Below are 22,334 nucleotides of genomic sequence, written 5' to 3'. Positions count from 1 at the left end.
CACACAATCAAAGGCTTTAGCGTAGTCAATGAAGCAGAAATAGACGTTTTTCTGGAATTCTCTTGCTTTCTCCATGATGCAGCGAATGTTGGCGATTTGATCTCTAGTTCCTCTGCCTCTTCGAAACCCAGCTTGTACTTCCGGTAGTTCTCGGTTCGCATACTGCTGAAGCCTAGCTTGTAGGATTTTGAGCATCACCTTGCTGGCATGTGAAATGAGCGCAATTGTGCGGTAGTTTGAACACTCTTTGGCGTTGCCCTTCTTTGGAATTGGAATGTAAACTGACCTTTTCCAGTCTTGTGGCCACTGTTGAGTGTTCCAGATTTGTTGGCATATTGAATGCAGCACTTTAACAGCATCATCTTTTAGGATTTTAAATAGCTCGGCTGGAATACTGTCATCTCCGCTAGCCTTGTTGTTACTAATGCTTCCTAAGGCCCACTTGACTTCACTCTCGAGGATGTCCGGCTCAAGTTCAGTGACCGCACTATCATGGCTATCAGGGACATTCAGATCTTTCCTGTATAGTTCTTCTGTGTATTCTTGCCACCTCTTCTTAATCTCATCTGCTTCTGTTAGGTCCCTGCCTTCTTTGTCCTTTATCATGCCCGTCTTTGCACAAAACGTTCCCTTGAGATCTCCAATTTTCTTGAAGAGATCTCTAGTCTTTCCCATTTTGTTGTTTTCCTCGATTTCTTTGCATTGTTCATTTAAGAAGGCCTTCTTGTCTCTCCTTGCTATTCTCTGGAACTCTGCATTCAGTTGGGTATATCTTCCCCTTTCTCCTTTGCTTTTCGCTTCCCTTCTTTCGTGAGCTACTTGTAAAGCCTCATCAGACAGCCACTTGGCTTTCTTGCATTTCTTTTTCTTTGGGATGGATTTCGTTGCTGCCTCCTGAACAATGTTACGGACCTCCATCCATAGTTCCTCAGGCACTCTGTCTATCAGGTCTAATCCCTGAAATCTATTCCTCACCTCCACTGTATATTCATCAGGGATATGATTTAGGTCATACCTGAAAGGTTTAGTGGTTTTCCCTACGTTCTTCAATTTGAGCTGAAATTTTGCAAGAAGCAGCTCATGATCTGAGCCACAGTCAGCTCCAGGTCTTGTTTTGACTGACTGTATGGAGCTTCTCCATCTTTGGCTGCAAAGGACATAATCAATCTGATTTCGATATTGACCATCTGGTGACGTCCATGTGTAGAGTCGCCTCTTGTGCTGTTGGAAAAGAGTGTTTGCTATGATCAGCATGTTCTCTTGGCAAAACTCTATTAGCTTTTGTCCTGCTTCATTTTGTACACCAAGGCCATGCCTGCCTGTTATCCCGGTGATTTCTTGACTTCCTACTTTAGCATTCCAATCCCCTATGATGAAGAGGACATCTTTTTTGGGTTTTAGTTCTAGAAGGTGTTGTAGGTCTTCACAGAACCGATCAACCTCAGCTTCTTCGGCCTCAGTGGTTGGGGCATAGACTTGAATTACTGTGATGTTGAATGGTTTGCCTTGGATTCATACTGAGATCATTCTATCATTTTTAAGATTGTACCCCAGTACTGCTTTTCCCACCCTTTTGTTGACTATGAGTGCTACTCCATTTCTTCTAAGGGATTCTTGCCCACAATAGTAGATATGATGGTCACCTGAATTAAATTCGCCCATGCCTGTCCATTTTAGTTCGCTGATTCCCAAGATGTCGATGTTCAATCTTGCCATCTCATGTTTGACCACCTCCAGCTTACCTTGATTCATTGATCTGACATTCCAGGTTCCTAAACAATATTGTTCTTTACAGCATCGGATTTTCTTTTCACCACCAGACACATCCACAGCTGAGTGTCCTTTCGGGTTTGGCCCAGCCACTTCACTCTTTCTGGCGCTACTTGGAAATACCCTCTGCTCTTCCCCAGTAGCATATTGGACACCTTGCGACCTGAGGGGCTCATCTTCCGGCGTCATATCTTTTAGCCTTGTGATATGTTCCATGGGGTTTTCTTGGCAAGAATACTGGAGTGGGTTGCCATTTCCTTCTCCAGTGGACCACATTTTGTCAGAACTCTCTGCCATGACCTGTCCGTCTTGGGTGGCCCTGCACGGCATAGCTTATGGCTTCACTGAGTTACGCAAGCCCCTTCGCCACAACAAGGCAGTGGTCGCTAAAACGGCCAAAATATAAGAGCCCTCTGACTACCTAAAATAACTCCATTGGACAGCTGTGCAGTTGTGATGATGATGAAAAAGTATTATTTCTTTGTCTGTCATTGCCATGGAGTGTGTTTAGTTAGATTCATTTCAAGTCTTCCATAAACAACTCTATAGCTGTTGTCCTTGCTGTTTCATTATGCCTTATGAACCAGGGAGGTAGCTTGGGTCTCTTTGGTGGGAGAGCATGTTCAGGGTCGATAGCGTCAATTGCGTGGGCCATCCCCCCATTCCAAGGAGTGACCAAAATTTTGACAGAACTGCCTGTAGCATTTCAACATTTTCTTTTCAAAGGCATATTTTACTCCAACCAATATTAACATGATCATATTAAGTCTAGTAAATGTTAGTCCCTGTAGAAATAATAATAATCTTTCATTGTTTCACATTATTTACATAAGAAATAATTATACAGCTCAAGTGATATGAAAAAGAATGAATGTACATGGTATTATGGGTCCCTGCCTGTCATATCCTTTAAAAAAAAATCATATCCTTGTTTCACATTTGGTTTTTGAAAGGTAAAGTACAATACACTCTATTCAGGAGTGTAACAAAAAAGCAGGTGAAACTTAACACCATCTGATAACACCCTCTGAAACTTAACACCATATCCCAAGGATTCCTTGATCTGTACCCTTATCACAACACACCCCCATCCTTGAAAATATGTTAAAAATCTTAGACTTTGCAAAAGTGGCCCAACCTGACTCCAAATAACTGTGTCCAGTCTACTGGTTGTGGATTACTATCCAACATATTCAAGGTACTATGGTTGATGGTATCAAAACGCCACCAAGAGATTAAGGAGAAAACAGCATTGCACCTCCTCTGTCTTTCTCTTGTCATAGAACATTCTACAGGGTGGGAAACCTCTTTGAGCCCAAGGGCTGAATTGGTTCTGACATGTGAGGGCCAACACCCCAAAGTGGGTGTGACCACTCTACTGCTGGCATGGGCTCCCAGTGTGATTGTCCAGGCTCACTCACACACTCACTCTCATGCAGACTTTCCCCCAGTGAAGATGTATACCAAGGAGCTACACAGCTAAGCGGGAGAGGACACTTGGGAGTGATCGTGTCAACCACCCAGCTCATCTCTGCATTCCACAGATTGACCAGGGTTTCGACTGGAGTGCCAGCCATACAAGCTGGAAAACACCCCAAAGCTTTTTGGAATCCATGAGAATGCATCAGCCCCTGGGAGTGGACCATCCAAATAGAGCCTCCGCTGTTAGAGAGGGAAATGGTTGCCACAACTTTCAATCTCAACAGGAAGTGATCTGGTGATGAGAAGGGATTATAAAATCCTCTACTTTTAGACCACTAACCTCCTGTCTGGTAGAGAAAGCCAATTCTAGCATGTGTCCTGCTACATGTGTGGGTTTATGTCATCTTGAGAAGCTTCATGATTGTAATGGCAGTAATGAAGTTCTGAGCTGCCCCAGATCCAGTTGCCTCAGTATGGTTTTTCAATTTATTCAGTGTTTTTGTAGCCTACCCTTCTTCCAGTTCTGAAACACAGGGTGGCTAACAACCAAAATAATAATAAAAAACCCATAAATGTTGTTGAATGTTGAGAATCTCCACAACAATTGTCCTGAGAATCCTCAACACCAATCCTGAGACAACCATCAACTCACTCAGGGAAATTGATGGGCAGCAGAGTGGGCAGTACATCAATAGAATCACCAATCTGTTCAGCTTACTCAAAATATAAAACATAAACACTCCAGATTTGCACTGAAAGGACAGGAAGCCTGAAAAGAGAGATGGAATTCCTGTAGACTACAGTGACCCACCGTCCGCAACCCCAGACCCTATTTTGGTGCTGAACTGAGTACTGTTGGAGGCACAACTGGGACCTAACTCCCCAGCTTCCAATCCAAGTCTCAGTTATACACATCTGGTCAGTTTCCTGATCCATAATCAACTCTTGAATGACGTAGATTTTATTTTGAACTGATCTGGCATTCAAAAGCAGCATCAGCTGGGCTGAGGGCAGGCCAGTAATGCAACCACAGACCCTCTGGTTGGGGGAGAGACCAGAAGAGGGGGATAGATGTCTAACATGTCTTTCTCTTACCCAGCATATCAGTTCACCAACATTATGCTTCCCCTACCTGTAACCTCATTAATTGCCTCCACTCTCCCAGTTGTTTACATTCCACTTCTCTCAGTTGTTTAGTTAGTTTAATTAATCCATACAACAGTTTCACAGGTGACAATGGGGCAATTAATCGGATTTGCCAGATGGTACAAACATGGGGATAAGGTTGTCACCCCCACACCACAGACAGTTTCCAAAACATACAAGCCTGGACTCATTATATTCAAAACCTCAGCCTCCTGTCTCTCACTCTGGCCACTAAAATCCACAACCCTTAAACTAGGGACCAAACACATTACTTTTCGCTGCTATCTCTGTCAGATGGGGTGGCCCTTGCCCTTGTTCCACCCCCACAGAGGCTCCCCCAAAGGAGAGACTCCCTTTTGGTTTTGCCGTCACCTACAACAGGCTGGACAGATATCCTCTCCCTCAGATTTGCTTGAAGCTGGATGTTGATGCCCCTGGGAGGAGGAGCTGCTGCATCCACTCTGTTTGGATGCAGCAGTAACAAAGAATTAAAACATCCTTCCTGTTTCTTAGCTCTCTCCCAGCTGTGTGTCTTTGTGCTGACTGTGTCTTCTTCTGCTGCTGTGAGGCAGGGCTTTTGGTTTGATTGGAGAGGAAGAAGCCCTATTCAGTCTTTTGTTAAATTAGATCTGAAATGAACAAATTAGTTGAGTTCTGCCTTAAGAGAAGAGATGGTGGGCCAAGGATTGATGAGAGAGTGAAGATGCATATCATGGCAGTGCAAAAATATGGCTCAGTGCTGTACAAAACCTCACGGTGAGTTGCTCTGGAGCCCCATGTTTACTGCCATACTGGGGGGATGAATTCCAGAACTGGTGCAGACAGAGCTCCTTGCCTTGATCTTAAAATAATATCCATTTGCAGTGCTGATGAAAGCTGGTTATGTGCAGGGTATTGTGCAGACTGCGGGGCTTAATTTTGACCCTTGAAATTTGCTCAGTGCAGGTTTTAAGATACAGGCAAGTGATCTCTATCCAATGGTATCCATTTCAGCCAGGTACCTTATGACATAATTAACTCTCCCCTTTTTGGAGTGGTCAGAAAGGGCATATGCCCCAACAAAGCCGGTCAGATTGGACAGTCTGGAATTATATACACTATTCCCAAGCAGATGCTGCTTGTTTCATCCATGTACCTTATGATGTAATTATTGGCCCCAAAAAACTGTGTGTGTGTGTGTGTGGGGGGGGGTGCAACCCCCTAAATGCCCCAGCAGTTGCACATAAGACTGGCAGTTTTGGAGATGCCACAACTTTTATAAGATATCTGGATAGTCAAACCTTTTGTACCTTACGGCGCAAGGTTTTTGACATGGGCTCTTGGGCTACAAGAGACAGCCTTCAGCCACAATTCTTTAAAAGCCAAACATGAAGGGGAAGAGAGCAAAACACCTGTGGTATTTATTTGTTGTAATTGGTTTTGCTTTGGCTTTTTAAGGTTTTGTCTTCTGAACTGAATATGTACGAATCACAGAGTCAAGAATACAAATATGAAATTGAAAGGCTTGCCAATGAGCTTCTGAATGTAAAGAAGAAATACCTCACTCAAAAACGCAAGGAACATGAAAACAAGTAAGACACAATGCTAGTGGTGGAAATAATAATAGCAACAGTATTTAATACTACATTGCTGTCCATCTGAGATATGGTACTAACAGCACCTTTAAGGTCACCTCTGTGTGTGTGCATGTGGGTGTTTGTTCCCAGGGGGACATTGGAGAAATTGGCCATTACTGGGAACTTTCTCTAAGCATTATGTGTGGAAATGCCCTCAAATAGTCTTTATTTTGAATCAGTGTATAATGAGAATATAAAACTTACATTGATGAGAGTGTAAATGCGATTTTTCTTCTTAGATTCATCCTATATCAAGATAATTCATGTGTATATTTATTTATTATTTATTATTAAATTTATTAATCACCCATCTGGCTGTTCACCCAGCCACTCTGGGCGATGTACAACGTACAATAAAACAGTTTAAAACAATAAAATTCTACAATAAAAACATTTTCTAAAATACCCTAACCCACCCCAAATGCCTGCCTGAACAAACATGTTTTTAATGCACGACGGAAGCTCGTTAAAGAGGGGGCATGGCGGAGTTCCCTAGGGAGGGAGTTCCACAGAGTAGGGGCCACCACAGAAAAGGCCCTCTCCCTCGTCCCCACCTCTAGCTGTCCTGGCTGATGGGACAGAGAGAAGGCCATCCGAGGCTGATCTTGTTAAGCGGCCTGTCTGGGCTGGAACCATATAGGGTTTTAAAGGTCAAAAGCAACACCTTGAATTTGGCCAGGAAAACAACTGGTAACCAGTGCAACTCCTTCAGCACTGGAGTGATGTGATCTCGCCGGCGGCTGCCTTTAATCAGGCGAGCCGCCGCGTTCTGTACCAGCTACAGCTTCCGAACCGTCTTCAAGGGTAACCCCACGTAGAGCGCATTGCAGTAGTATAAACGAGAGGAGACCAGGGCATGTACTACTGATGGGAGCACTTGGTCTGGAAGGAAGGGGCGCAGCCGCCGTATCAGATGGAGTTGATACAGCGCTGTCCGGCTCACAGCTGACACCTGAGCCTCCACGGACAGCTGGGAGTCTAAAATGACCCCCAGGCTGCGGACCTGGTCTTTCAAGGGTAGCCGTACCGTACCCCATTATATGTGGCACAAGTAGCCCAAGAGTAGCTTATAGGCACTTTTTAGTGTCTTTTCTGCCTGTGTAGCCTAGGGATGGCCATCGCATGGAAAGGGAAAGGGCCTTTTTGGCCTTGCCAGATTTCCCCGGAGCCCTCAGCTTGGCTTGCATCTGCGAGTTTTTTCTTGGAATTGGGTTTTTATTACTGCCACAATTTGCACAAATGATGCAAATTAAGGCAAAATTGCATAAATTACACAAATTGTGGTTGCAGTTTGCATAAATGGTGATTTTAAGGGAACTCCCCCCTCAAAAATCCACAAGCTGGCCTGACTTGATACAGATCGAGTCAGGCCAGCTCGCTGGAGTCTGAGGGGCCAAGCTGCTGAACACTCGGCAAACTTCATCCCCCAGACAGATTCCTCCGACATCCCTAGTCTAGCCTTTGAGTTTTCCCCAAATCGAAGGTGGCAAATGTCTGCCCTTGTCGTGGTAAGGAATTGGCTATCTCCCAAAGGATTTCCCTATAGAGGATATTCGTGTTCACCAATTTAGTGCAAACCCATAAGTTTGAGAGATGTATTACAATGTGGTATGATAGAAACCCAAGTCACTACTGAAGTTTGGGTGGTGCAGCGTGTGCAGCCTGCACTGGCCTCACTGCTGTTGTCAATTGCTGCCTGTGTGGACAGGTAGAGAAGTAGATTGGTCTAATAGGATGGGCTCTGTGTGCCTTATGATAATTGGATATGTAAATGAGTTACAGCTCATTCTTGCAAAAAGTTCACACAGGCTACTGCTTATGTCTGATGATCAAGGCACCTGGAATCTGTTGGGTATCTTGAGAGTAAATAGCTTGTGCAGTGCAGTAGAAAGAATTTGCAGACCCAGAGCATTCTGTCTCTTTCCCTTGTCATTGCCTAGCTTTTTCCATCCTCCAATGCCCTGGTTTTTTCAGCCACCCCTCTCTTCTCTTTGCCCCTGCTTGTACATCCCTCAGTTTGCCATTATGCTGGGTTTGCCATTTCCAGACTTATGTTAATAAGTTCCAGTCCCTCCCAATTATTCCTTTTTCAGTGAGAGCTTTATTCTCTCATAACTAGGATATTACAGATATACCTTTGCTCTCTTTTCATATCAGTGGAAAGCTCTTACAGATAGTCCTTAGAGTCTGAATCCACTCCCATAATATGCAAGCTGTGTATACAGTTTGTCTGCCCTACTTCAGCTATTGTGTACAAGATCTTGGACCATCCCCATTTTTGAAGATTCCCAAGATCGCTGCTGCCAACTGAAAAGCATTACTTAATTTTCTGATTTTCTGTCATTTTATGCTTGGCTCCAAGAACATCTCAAGTGGTTTGGTTAAACAGAACTGTGCTCTTTATCCAATCACTTGTATGACCACTTAAGACACTGCAATTTTCTAATAGAGAAAACGCTTACATGCAGGTGGGGGGAAACCAGTGTAATAGCGTTTAAGACCAGGGCTTCATGTGTGATGATCAGGCACATATCCATTTAGCTCTGTATATATGTTTGGCTATTTAACTGACCTAATATTCTCTTGATTTTGTTCTGCAGTTGTCTGTCCAGATTAGGGATGGAGGAGAATTTCTCCCTGAAACTTCGGGGGGCCAAGCGCCAACGCATTTGGTCCTCCGAAGGTTGTTCGGGGAGAAATTCTCCGCCCCCCCACCCCCTGCCCCCCCCGGGATGGGACTTACCTTTCACGAATGTCCCTCCCAGCGGCGGGTCCCGGCGGCGGTTCGGCAGGTCGTCAGGGGCGGGGGCGGCAGCCGCCATTACAAGCAAAGTAAAAAAAAAAAAAAACGCCCCTGTGATAGGCTACGTAACGATTAACGTAGCCTATCATGGCTAGATTTGCAAAGTCAGCTGTGATAGGCTACGTTAATCGTCATGTAGCCTATCATGGGTGACTTTAAAATAATAATAATAATAATAATAATAGCGTTGCCCTTATTTTCGCCGTAGTCTACGTAAATCTTTACGTAGACTACAGGGACCAAATAAGGAACGCGAATGGCGGCTCCCTATGGGGGCTGCCATTTGCGTACGCGCTTTTTTTTTTTTTTTTCAAAGTCACCCGTGATAGGCTACGTGACGATTAACGTAGCCTATCACGGTTGACTTTGCAGATCTAGCCGTGATAGGCTACGTTAATCGTTACGTAGCCTATCACAGGGGTGTTTTTTTTTTCTTTTTTCTTTTGAAGTTTGCGGCCGGGGAGACGGGGCGCTTCTCCCCGGCCTGAATTTCGGCAAGGCGGGAAGCCTCCCCCCCGGCCTGAATTTCGGCTGGGCGAGGAGGGAAGCCTCCCCCCCTGGCCTGAACTTCGGGGGGAGCAGCGAAGCGCCTCCCCCCCACTGCGAAGCAAGCTGCGAGACCAGGTAAGTGACTTTCGTGCACCCCTAGTCCAGATTTTTGCATCCATGCTTTTCCCTCTATCTGTGGATTAGATGTATATCATGCAGTTCAAATAAATGAAGTAAATAAATAAATGAATTAAATGATATCTTCCTATTTCCCCACTTCCTACCCTAAGAACCTTCACTAGTACTGTCAGGGTTGTTTCTGAGTGCAGGGAGTAGGATAGCAGTTCAGATTCTGAAGGAGAACCGCCAGACATGGGGAAGGTGTTTTCCCAGGCTAGTCCAGACATGACTGGGCCGGCTTCTCAGGTTACAAATACCCAGCTGGCTGAGGATGAGGGCTCCTCTTCACCCACCCCTGTGAGAGACAGCAAACAGAAAAGGGGGGGGGGGTTGGAGAGTCTGATTTAATGGATGCCAGGCACAGATGCAGAGCAAAGAGAGAGAAGGCAGGGGCGGAACTTAGACGGTCTACCTGATTGCCTTGCGTGAGAAGCTGTGCTCAGAAGCCTCGTGCAAGAGAGGTCCCCCCCCCAATTTAGGCTAGTGAGACTGCCTTTCCCTTCAAATGGCAGGCAACTCTCTTAATTCCTTTTGAATTCCCCTGAAAGCATTCCTTTGTAGACTGAAAGTCACTGAGAATTTGCATCTGTATGACACTGTGAAGTAATTGGATTAAAAGCTGTAGATTGAAGCCTCTTGTCTGTGTTTGTCTTTGGCATTGAAATAAAGTGGGGGCTAAAGGAATCCTGACAGCTTGCCCACCATCTCCTCTTTTTTTTTCCTCTCCTCCCTTCATCGGTCTCTTTCAGTGCCTGCACTCTCGGGTGGCGCCATGGAACAGGCTTTGAACACATTGACGCAGGAGAACCAGGCTCTTTGCGATCAGCTCAATCATTTGACGGGTGCTGTTCAAGCCTTACAAGTGGCCACTCAACCCCCTCCACCCTGATCCCTCCCCATCAAAAGTGCCCGGTAGCACTGCCGGAGAAATTTGCTGGAGACAAAGGACTGTTTCAAATTTTTTGTGCCCAATCAGAACTGTATATGCATCTCCGGCCAGAGGATTTCCAGACGGACCAGATTCGTGTGGAGTTTATCATTAACCTGCTTTCTGGTGTGGCGGCTAAATGGGCCTTGGCACTTCTCCACACTAATGACCCCCTGCTGGCAGACTGCCAGGGTTTCATGACTGCTATGGGGGGTTTTTTTGGTGACCCCCTTCTTGCGGAGATGGCGACTTGGGATATTCGCCGCCTCAAGCAAGGCAAGGACTCTGTTTCTGGTTATGCAACCAGTTTTCGCTTGCTCTTGCAGGATTTACAGTGGAATGATGTGGCTCTAGTGGCCCAATTTTTGGATGGCTTGAATTATGAGATCTTAGATGAGCTAGCGCAGGTGCCACCTCCCCCCGATGCTGGCTGAGTTCATCCAGTCGTGCCTGCAGATCGACAGTCAGCTGGAAGGGCGCCGCCAAGCCAAGAAGAGCTCTGTTAGCTGGGATTTCCCTCCCATTCCCCCGTGGCTGCTGCCCCCCCCCCACAGCCCTGCCGCAGGAGCAGAGGAGACCCCTATTCAACTGGAAGTAATCCGATCCACACTGTTGCCGGAAGAACTTGAGCAGTGGCGCGCTGAATGTCGGTGCTTCAGGTGTGGAAAGAAGGGTCACTTTGCTAGATTCTGCCAGTCCCGACCGACAGCCCCACTTCCGACTCCACCTCCTGTCCCCAAGCCTGACTAGGTCACTCCCCAAGTCTGTTGGGGGTCTCTAGTGAGGCGGGACCATCCGCAACCAGGGTACGCCTCCTACACATCTCTCCCCTGGCCCATCTGCTGCTTCCTGTGCACCTCCATTCTTCCCAATGGGGGGAGGGAAGATGTCATGGTGCTGGTGGACTCTGGGGCTACTACCAGTTTTACGGACAAAACATTTGCTTGGCAACACAACATTCCTGCTCTGCTCCTGCCTGCCCCATTGAAAATGGAGACTGTTGATGGGTGTCCTCTCTCTTCTGGAGCAGTCACTCAAGATTACAACTCCAGTCACCCTACGTTCCCAGGGGCACGTTGAGCAAATCCAATTTCACCTGGCCAAGGTGCCCCAATACCCAATTGTGCTGGGCATATCCTGGCTCTCTAAACACAATCCTCAGATTTCTTGGAAGCTTCATAAGTACAGTTTTCATCCCCCTACTGTCAGCAGCATTGTTTCCCGGGAGCTAAGCCAGCCCTGGCTCAAGCATTAACCCTTTCTGCTCCCTCCTCGTCTTCCTCAAGCACTTTTTCTGCTCCAGTGAACCTACCAGAAAAATATGTAGCCTACCAGGATGTTTCTGACAAGAAAGAAGCTGACCAACTGCCGCCCCCCCACCGGCCCTATGATTGTGCCATTGACCTGATCCCAGGAGCTACCATCCCGGCTGGCCAACTATACTCCATGTCAGAGCCAGAACTCTGAGCAATCAGGGAATTTTTGGACACTAACTTGCAGCGCGGTTTCATTTGCCCTTCCACCTCCCTTGCCAGCACTCCTACTATGTTCGTGAAGAAGAAATTGGGGGAGTTCTGTCCTGTCCATGACTACGGAAACCTCAATGCCATTACTATCCCTGACAAATACCCCCTCCCCCTTATCCCTGAGATGCTGGAGCGCCTGGGGCAAGCCAAGATTTTCACTAAGTTGGACCTGCGTGGCACCTACAATCTGATTTGCATCTAGGAGGGGGATGAGTGGAAGACCAATTTCTCCTGCCGGTACGGATCCTACGAATACTTAGTCATGCCGTTGGGCCTAGCGTCAGCTCCCTCTACGTTTTCACGCTTTATGAATGACATCTTCTGGGATTATTTGGACACTTTTCTTATTTATCTCAATGATTTACTTATATTTTCTTCAGACCCCACTCACATCAACATCATGTGACAGCTGTCCTACAGCACCTCCGGGAGCACCATCTCTTTGTTAAGCTGGAGAAATGTGTGTTTGATTTGACATCCTTGGACTACCTGGGTTATATTATTTCAGCCGAAGGTATCAAAATGGATCCTGCAAAGGTCTAAGCAGTTCTCTCCTGGCAGGCTCCATCCACTAAAAAGGACTTGCAGCATTTCCTGGGCTTTACCAATTTTTACAGAAAATTCCTGCCCAGCTGTGCAAAGCTGACAACTCTTCTTGCAGACCTCCTCAAAGGCAAGAAAACTCCCTTTCACTGGCCCGCCTCCACCCAATGGTCTTTTGAGGAGCTCAAGAGTCTATTTAGCTCTGAGCCGATCCTTTTACATCCCGACCCATGGAAGTTTTTTGTAGTGCAAACAGACTCCTCTGATTTTGCAGTGGGGGCCGTGCTCTTCCAGCCAGGAACAGCAGGGGTGAGCTGCAGCCTTGTGCTTACTATTCCAGGAAATTAAGCATGTCCGAGCGGAACTATATGACTTGGGAGAAGGAACTGTTAGCCATAAAATCTGCCTTAGAGATGTGGCGACATCTTTTGGAGGGGGCACAGCACCCAGTTGAGGTGAGAACTGGCCATCGTAATCTGGAACATCTTTGGACAGCCTGGGCCTTAAATCAGCATCAAATTAGGTGGTCTTTATTTTTTTCACAATTTAACTTCCAGATCCGTCACGTGAGAGCCACCAACAACCAACAGGCGGATGCACTCTCCCGTAAGCCGGAATTGCAGCTGGGTGGTGAGGAGAGCCCCTGCCCTGCCCTGATCTTTCCCCCCAAAGTTTGGCGGCTGCTGTTGAACCTCACTCTTGGATACAGCTCCTTCGCACCAAACAAGCTCGGGATCCCTATGTGCGCAAGAAGGTGGCAGAATTGGGACAGGCCGCTGGCGCCCCCAAGTCTACCCCTTTCTCCTTGCAAGGTGGACTGCTTTACCATTCACGCAGGGTCTATGTGCCTTCCAAATGTCCCCGAGAAAAAGTCCTCTATCAGTGCCACGACTCCTCCACCGCTGGGCATTTTGGCTTCTCTAAGACCTTATATGGTGTTGCGCAGGACTTTTGGTGGCCCTCAGTGCGTTGGGATGTCAAGATCTATGTCGCCTCCTGTGATACCTGTCAACAAGCAAAGGACTCCACAGGCAAACCTGGTGGCTTGCTCTATCCCCTGCCTATGCTCTCTAGCCCCTGGAAGCTGCTGTCCCTCGATTTCAGTACTGACTTGCCCCGCTCACAAAGTAAGACCACCATTCTGGTGGTGGTGGACTTATTTTCTAAGATGGCCCATTTCATCCCTTGCTCAGGGCTGCCCACAGCCAGGGACACAGCAGAACTCTTTTTGACACATGTTTTCCGGCTGCATGGCTGGCCTGAAGGGCTTGTTTCGGATCGGGGGTCCCAATTCACGGCTCGTTTCTGGCGGCGGGAGTTGCTTGCAGTGCTAAATGTGACACTCCGGCTTTCCTTGGCTCACCACCCCCAGACGGATGGGCAGACCGAATGCACCAATGCCACGCTGGAGCAGTACCTACACTGTTATGGAAGCTACCACCAAGATAACTGGGTCGCCCTGCTGCCTCTGGCGGAATTTGCTTATAACAATGTGTGTCATGCCTCCAGGTGCCAAACTCCTTTCTTTGCAATTTTGGGTCCCATCCCAAGGCCTTCCCCTCCTCGCTTGGCCTTGCCTCAGTGCCCGCTGCCCATGAATTTTTAGAGGAATTGCACTCTGTACACCACCTCTTACAGATCAACATCGAACAAGCTAAAGTAGCGTATAAAGAAACTTTAGACCGGCATCACCAGCCCAGCCTGCCCCAGCACGTTGGGGACTGGGTGTGGTTGTCCACCTGATACCTCCCCTCCCACCCCCACCTCCACCAAGAAGCTCGCAGCCTGATGGACAGGCCCTTTCCAGATTACGGCACAGATTAACCCTGTCGCTTTTCGACTGGCTGTCCCCCTCTTCCTGAAGGTGCATCCTGTTTTCCATTGCTCTTTACTTTCCCCACTAGCCTCTGGTGACCCACATCGCTCAGACTGCTCCCCCCCACCTCTGGTGTAGGTGGAGGGGGGAGGAGTTTCAATTAGCATCTGAAAGAGTCATTAAGTTGTAAAAGGATTAAAGCCTTGAAAAGAATCCTTTCATCTGTGTCTTTAGTTGGCTATTGGAGTCTACTGAAAGAGGCTGCTAGGGCACTCTTGACATTATAAAAACAGTACAACCAACTCCAAGAAACCATATAGTTTATTTTATTTATTATACGAATTTAGGGCTTCCCATGAGGTTATCAAAGCGGCGAACATACCTTGTCATTACCAGTAAAATAGAACAATTAAATGACAATGTAGTTATTTGAACCATAGTTCTCTTCAGGAATTTTTGAGAACACACACAAATCTTGTTAATAATAATAATTATTATTATTATAAAAAACAGGTTGCATCTGGATAAGCCTGTGTAAACCTTGGGGCTTGCTTGCTTTCCCCCTCCCCCCTCCAGCGTGGCCACATGGAAATAGAAGTTTTCACTTCTATTTTTGATTAACTGCACTTTAGCATTGTGTCCAAACCATTAACTGTGATTAATCTTAAGTATGTTTTTTTTTTAAAAAACTAGCAAGCGTCATAACCCCTGGTTTAAAGCTGACTTGTTTCTAAGAAAACACAGTTAAGATTTACCACACTTTATTGGGTTCAAACAAAACAACAATCTGTGGTCATGTAAGAGAAGGAGAGGGAAAGAGAGAGCATGTGAGTCTGGTTTATTGTGATGGAACAAACCTATGTGAGCCATTGTGATGTCTAAAAGGAGCCAAAGAATACTATCACTTCACAATGGTCTGATGAATTTATTGGAATATTTTGCTGTATTTTTGTATCTCAGTTCAGGAAAATATGCCCATCACATTGCTCTGTTGGGAACTCCTCCCTTTTCTCATTAAATAACTGAGTGAATTATTAAATTGTGTTCTTTTCTCTTAAGTGTTAAAGGCAAGCTATAATTGTTCATCCTACAGCATAAATTCTAGTAGCTGCAATGGTTCAAAGTTATATAGGCAGCGTTGGTATTGTGTAGAAAGAACAAACTGGATAATTGTCACTCTAGGTCTGTTAAATGTAGCTAACATGATTTATTCATTAAAATTCAACAAAGGAAAAATATCTCCCCTTTTTGTCTTTGATGATTTCAGTCTTTCATTTGAAAACAAATTATCATTTGGATGAGCAGTACTAAGATTAGAAATTCCAAGTGACAAACCTTACACTTATTCTGCTTCTAATGAGAAACACTGACCATTTCAAGAAGGGTAACATTAGGAGAGCTCATTTAGTTCTAATTTTTAATAATTCTGCGTACCATCAGCAGTCACTTAATTAGATCCAAACAGGCATCTAAATGTAGCTGTTTAACTTAACAGGCTTTCATCAACGTATTTTTAATGATCTCCTGATAAAATAGTTGCAGCTATGAAAACTTTAGGAACTTTTGGAAATTATATCAAGAGAGAAAGTGTAAAAAATACATCACATCCCTTTCCTTTCTTCTTTCTTGTTTTTCCTCATCTCAGGGAAAAGGAGAGAGCCTTGAGTAACATGGAACGTGACTACGCAGGACAGAGAAGCAGAGTTCCACGCTTCACTGGAGGTGGTTTCCCACTTAGCAACCCACCTCCCAAAATTGTGGCCTAAACCATTACATCATCATGTGTCGTGACCTGCTTTGGCATCTGCTGAACTAAAATGTTGTTTTGGGATATATATTAGATATTGTTGTTTTTAAAATAACTTGTAGCAAAATGCTTACTTGAGATCACTGTTCTTTTGATAAGAAGTAAAACTCTGGAGTAGACAGTGCTGTTCGTTATGCCTGATTGATTGAATGCAACTTATAATGATGTCAGTCCTTACTCTATAGATATCACTGGAGCAGATATTCCTGTTTTCCCCTTTTCTCTTTTATTTTTTACAATCTTAGATTGCATTTCTAAGCACCCTTGATAAGAAGTAAGTTCTGTTGAAATCAGTGAGGCTTACATCCAAGTAAATACATTGAGGATTGGCAGTTAAACCTGTAATCAGCTTTTAAAGATGCATAACTATCTTGCTTCAATCTACCTCTCCTTAAATATACACCCTAAAACCCCAAGAAAAATATCTAGAATGCCAATACCCTACTTTGAGAAAACCCAAAGCTTATAATTCGTGACCTTAATGGAACAGCATTAATTTATGAAGTTATACGGTCATGTGTGTTATACTATTGCAAAACAATAGGAAGATTAGGCAGGTATGGGAGCACATAAGACTACGCTGGTGAATATATTTCATTTTTATGCTAGCTACCAAGTATGATGGTAACATCTTTGACTGTATTTAGACTGTCAGTTGGGAACATGCCTGTCTTTCATTCGTAGTTTCTTATGTACCAAATCTGGAGACTGAATCTAGCCAACCTTACTTTAAATCCTGTTAAAAGGAAGACACTGAGTTAGTTTTTCAACATTTCAGCATTGTTTATTTATGAAGCCGCACAGGCCTCATCACACTCCAACTTTTTCAACCCGTAAGAGATTTAATTATCATTCTTTAGCAAGCCATATAACAGAGTCACTGTGTGAGGTCATGAAGGATGGGGTGGGGGGAAATTAAAATAAAACGTTTTGAAAGTGGCTTTGGTGTGGAATGCTTACTTGCTCCTTAACGATGAAAAACTAGTCCAAAGAGAAATCCTGATAAATATTTCATATAAAAAAAGCTTTTGCAAACATATTGATCATTGCTGTGGTGGAATACAGAATTAAATGTTAAAACTGTGGTGGAAAACTATTAATATAAGTGTTTAATTCACAGAAGTCAAATAAAATATGATGAGGAATCATTTTGCTTGTATGCCAAGGACCATGATGGTGAGTTATATAGTGCTTCAATTTCTGAAGCAACTATCATTCTTATTAGATTTTCTGTATCATGTTTTCTGAAGGTACCTATGGGTAAAATATGCCATAACTCTTACTTAGAATTAGACCATTTGAAATTACTGAGATTTAAGTTAATCATCACTAGCTTAAGTCCCATTTATTTCAGTGGGTCTACTCTAAGTATGACTTATTTTGGATTTTACCCAGTGATACCTAAAATTATTTTTCATAACTTTTTCTTATAATTGTTACAATCTACTCACTATAAGCAAAAGATGGACCAGAAAGTCCTAGTATCCCATCTCTGGAAGGAGTTAGCAGCAAAGAGTCTTCAGTGGAAAACTTAAGTGAATGTGTAGAGCAATTACAGAATGCTTAATCTTTTACTGGGCACACACTCCTAATTTTTAGATTTTGCTCAAGCTTCCATATCTAATCACATCACAAACTACTGGGCTTCAGATTTCCCTTTTGTAGTTTCTAAATAGCTTCCCTATGGGGTCAAATTCAACTAATATCCCTATGTTACCAAGGGGTTAAATACATGTGACAATAGCATGACCTGTGTCTTAGAATGGGAAAGAGGTGCTGAACACTTTCCCCATTTCCAACCACTTCTCTCCAGATGTATTTCTCCAGGCTGTGCTTATTACCCACCACCCAGCAAGGGGAAATGTGGCTGGGTAGTGATTATGGAGGGAAAAGGGCAGGTGGGGGCAGGGTTCAGCATTCCTCTCCCATACTAAGATGTGCGTTGTGTTGTTGTCAAAGCTGTTTAGTCTAAGTGTGGGCTACATGCAGCCCACCATGGCCATTTGTGCAGCCCTTCTGCTTTCAACTGACCCACTTTTAATTATTTATTAAATTTCTATATCACCCAATAGACAAAGCTCTCTAAGCAGTTCCCCAAAATTAGAACCGTAAAATACCACATGATAAATGTAATATAAAACCTTTAAATAAAACCTTTAAAGAATAAAACCAAAGTAAAAACCAACATCAGGGTATCTAAAAACACATTTTAAAAGACAGCAATGTAGGTGGCATGTAAGCTTCTCTGGAGGGGGCATTCCACAACCAGGGTAGGCACCACCTCACCTCATTTGGCAGAGGCACCCGGAGGAGGCCTCTGAAGATGATCTTAGGGTCTGGGCAGGTATATATGGGAGGAAATGGCACCAAGCTATTTAGGGCTTAAAGATAAAACCAGGACTTTGAATTGGACCTGGAAATGGAAGGGAAGCCAGTGCAGTTCACAGAGCATTGGTATAATATATCAACCAGTCCCCATTAACAGTCTTCCTATTTTGGATGAGCTGAAGTTTCTGGACAATTTTCAAAAGCAGTCCCATGTATAATATATTGCAATAATGCAAATGTTTTCGCACTTTACAACTATTTCCCCCCCCTCACACACACACACACACACACATACCTATTCTATTTAGCTGTTTTCACAGATGGCTCTTATAAAGCACCCTAATACAAAGAGGCAGCAATATTGACTGGAGCTTTTAAAACCCCATGTGGTGCTGCATATAATAATAAGCAGCATGTATATACAGCACAGGTTGCAGACGGTTCTATGAGTGCTTCTCAAGTTAGTGCTAAAAAAATACACCAACTATTTTCTTTGTTTCTTTTCTTGCACATGTCCAAATAGCAATGCAAATGTCTCATCTGGCTGGATTCTGTTTCTTATTTTTATGCCATTGTTTGGTCCGTACTCCCCTCCTCCTGAGATTTCAGTGTTACTTTTCAGAAGTGTTCTCTGTTGGCAAGCTGAGTAATTCTCACAACATTCCTGTATATAACTACTCAGAAGTAAGAAGTGTTTAAGTTTAGTGGGGTTTATTCACAGGTAAATTGGAACAGGATTGTAGCCTCTCTGAGTGATTTTTTTAAATTAAAAATGAGAATTCAGGAAGCTGCAAGCTATCGTCAGTTCTTTTTGCTGCTTTGGGGACAGTTTAGAAAATAGTGAAAGTCTTGGAAGTACCTTTAAATGGTACATTTCTTGGTTAACATTACATTCTTTTAAAGCTCCAATCATATTACTTTAATAACAATGTGCATAATCCACCAGAAATTTCAGCTATGAAAATGCGATTAAAATGACTAAGACTCAAGTCAGAGCCTACCCAAGTGGCAGGCCTGAATTTAATACAACTATCATTCATAGCTCGGAATGGGGAGAAATTAGTTTGGTTCTCATTTTAATAAAAACTTACTTTATTTGCACTTCCCATAGTAATATGTGAACCAGAATGCAATTGTCTTTTGGTTTTCATGTTTCTCCAATTTTTGCAATACAGTTTTCTGATCAAAAAATGAGCACAAAAATGCATACGTTATGGAAAATTGTGTACAAAATGGCATATATTAGGGTAAATTGCTAGCACAAAAACATATATTTGTCCATCCCTGTTCATGTCACTTTTACGAGATGTCCAGATGGCAGTTGTAAACAACTGAAAAGTGTTCAGTGAAAGACAGGTACCTTCCCTCCTCCTGTGCTCTGCAATAATAAGATTTTAACATCTTGTTACCCACTGTGAGCCTTTAGGCTAAAAATAGAAGAAATAAAACTAAATCAAGCCTACACTCAATTCATGAAGTATGTCACACATCATGGGGAGAGGAAAGAGTAGCAAAGTTGTTACTATTTCTATCGAAAGAGGGAAAGGGTGTTAGTGATGTCAAACTTGTTTTCTCCAAACAAATAATTAAGGTTGTAATTTATTCAGTGCCAAGAAGTGCCCTTAAGTTGCTTTCCCTTGACTTGCCATCCTTTCATGTAACCCCCATTCAACCTCTGTAATGAATGGGCCGACACATTATAAACAATAAAAATGTGTGCTTGTGTCATGATTAGGCATGCTGGAGAAATTAGAAATGGACTAAAATGAATTCAGATTTCTACGAATCTGACCTGTGGAATCTGCTGCAGACTGGCTTCCTTAGGCTGCATAGAGTCTTTTTTTAAAAAAAAATCCCTAAATTTCCACAAATTTATTTGTAGGAAAATACGCAAGTTTCTGCAGAGACATATGCCATCCTGGAAAATATATGTGGAGGAAAGTTGAATGGAATGGGGGACAATACACTAAATGTTATGTATTAATGTAAATTACATAAATAGTTGTGAACCCCCTTACGGAATTATTTGCCTATAACAGAAACCATGAAACAGAAACCATGAAATCCATGAAACACACACAGGATGGATTTCACAAAATCCAGACATCCCTAGTCATGATACGTGGCATTTGTTGGTGTGTGTGTCTGCATGTACGCAAGTCCAAAAATGAAAAATGGTCACAAGGAAAAAGGGAGTTTTAAAAATTTGGCACACTTCATGGACAGTACCAAAGTGGGAAGCTATCCATCTACTTGCCCAGGTTGTTCATGCAACAGTCATTGTCAGCTGCATGGACTAGCAAAGACCAATGTACGTGGAAGCCTTTCTTGACTGTACTGGTAATTAAATGCACTAAGAAAAAGTGCATTTGACCCAGCTGTGTGGGTATTTCCTAGCTAGCTTATGGGAGTTTTAAACATCATTTTCAAAAATGCTTTCACAACTTTCTTGAAAAGCAGTTACATGTGTGCATTTTTATTTTGTTTTGTTTAAAACAAAATTGTTTCAATCTCTAGTACAGATTGTAAAAACACATGGACAGAGTTGAAGGCATAGCTGCTTTACCCTGGCACAGTGCCATTAATGTCAACAAAGCTAAATTTATTTATATCAGCAGGTAATCTGGCATGCTTATGTATAGACAGGTGGCTCTGCCTAGGATAAAATGACATATGCTGACTTTAGCAGAATAATTTCTCTGGTTTCCCCCCGCCCCACGTTTTGACTCTTTTGTTAGTGAAAACAGCAAAAGCAAAACTGAAACATCTCAGGTTTCTGGTGAGCTCATATTTTCCAGTGATATTTGAGTCCTTGTCCCATATAATGTCAACATGATGCACTTAAGCACTTCAAAGTTAATCATGATCGGCTCTCTCAACTGAGAGAGCTGATCATGTGCTTAACTCAGTAAATCTCTCAAGCCTACAATCCTAAACACACTCATTAGGAAGTAAATTCTATTGAACTGACAGAACATAATTTCATTTAAAAATGTATATAATCAAGCTGTGAAGTGCTTAACCCCAGCTGGATCTTTCCCAGTAAACTATAAGATTGGGTGGCTATGTTTGTTGTACTTTTTTGTCAATGTCACAAAAAGGAAGGTGGCTTGTGATGTGTGGCTCTAGCTTTCTGCACTGAGTGCTAAATTAGGGAGAACTGGGTTCTGACATGAAGAATGGTCTGCCTGGGTCAAATAGTTCACTTTTCTCCAATTAACGTGTACTAGATGTAAAAACTATCAAATGGAAAAGGAAATTTAAATTTTTTTTTAATAAGAAACAAATGTGTTGATCTTATCTCTTACACTTTCTGCTCAGAAAACCAAGCACCTCACTAGGGATGTACGAAAGTCACTTACCTTTCGCGGATTATGTTGGTGGTGGGGGGAGGCGTTCCGTCCCTCCCCCCGGAATCCTTTGCGGCCGGCTGTGCTCCACGGCAGCTCCGCGGAGCAGCTGGCCAGGCCCAGCCAGGCCAGAGTCGTCCGCAGCCAGATTTCCGGCCGCGGAGGGCTCTGGGTAAAAAAACAAACGGCGTACGCAAATGGCGGTGGCTACAGCCGCCGCCATTTGCATTCCTTATTTTTGCCCTCTTAATCTATGTAAATATTTACGTAGACTATGACGGCGAAAATAAAAGGGAATGCAAATAGCGTAGCGGGCGCTATTTGCGTCCCTTTTTGATTCGCCGTTTTAGCCTACATAAAGATTTACGTAGGCTAAAATGGGGAATCAAAAAGGGACACAAATAGCGCCCGCTATGCTATTTGCGTTCCCCTTTATTTTCGCTGTCATAGTCTACCTAAATATTTATGTAGACTAAGACGGGCAAAAATAAGGAAAGCAAATGGTGGCGGCCATAGCCGCCGCCATTTGTGTATGCGGTTTTTTGGGTTTTTTTAACCCACCCAGCCATGATAGGCTACGTAAAGATTTACGTAGCCTATCACACCGTGT

General features: G+C 43.8%; 1 protein-coding gene across 1 annotated transcript in view; it reads left to right on the top strand.

The window, feature by feature from the left end:
* CFAP58 (cilia and flagella associated protein 58) overlaps nucleotides 1-16,986 on the top strand; it is a 142,798-nt gene extending 125,812 nt beyond the window's left edge. The window contains exons 17-18 of the mRNA XM_084846372.1: nucleotides 5,776-5,909; nucleotides 15,885-16,986. Coding sequence (XP_084702498.1) covers nucleotides 5,776-5,909; nucleotides 15,885-16,005 — 255 coding nt within the window. The 3' untranslated portion in view covers nucleotides 16,006-16,986. The remainder of the gene's footprint in view (nucleotides 1-5,775; nucleotides 5,910-15,884) is intronic.
* Nucleotides 16,987-22,334: the final 5,348 nt, after the last annotated feature.

The sequence above is a fragment of the Heloderma suspectum genome, chromosome 3 (assembly GCF_057233095.1).
Source record: "Heloderma suspectum isolate Gila_16-S chromosome 3, 16-S_ref, whole genome shotgun sequence".
Taxonomy (NCBI): Eukaryota; Metazoa; Chordata; class Lepidosauria; order Squamata; family Helodermatidae; genus Heloderma; species Heloderma suspectum.
Note: the sequence above shows the minus strand (reverse complement) of the source record. Positions and strands in the feature narration are given on the sequence as shown.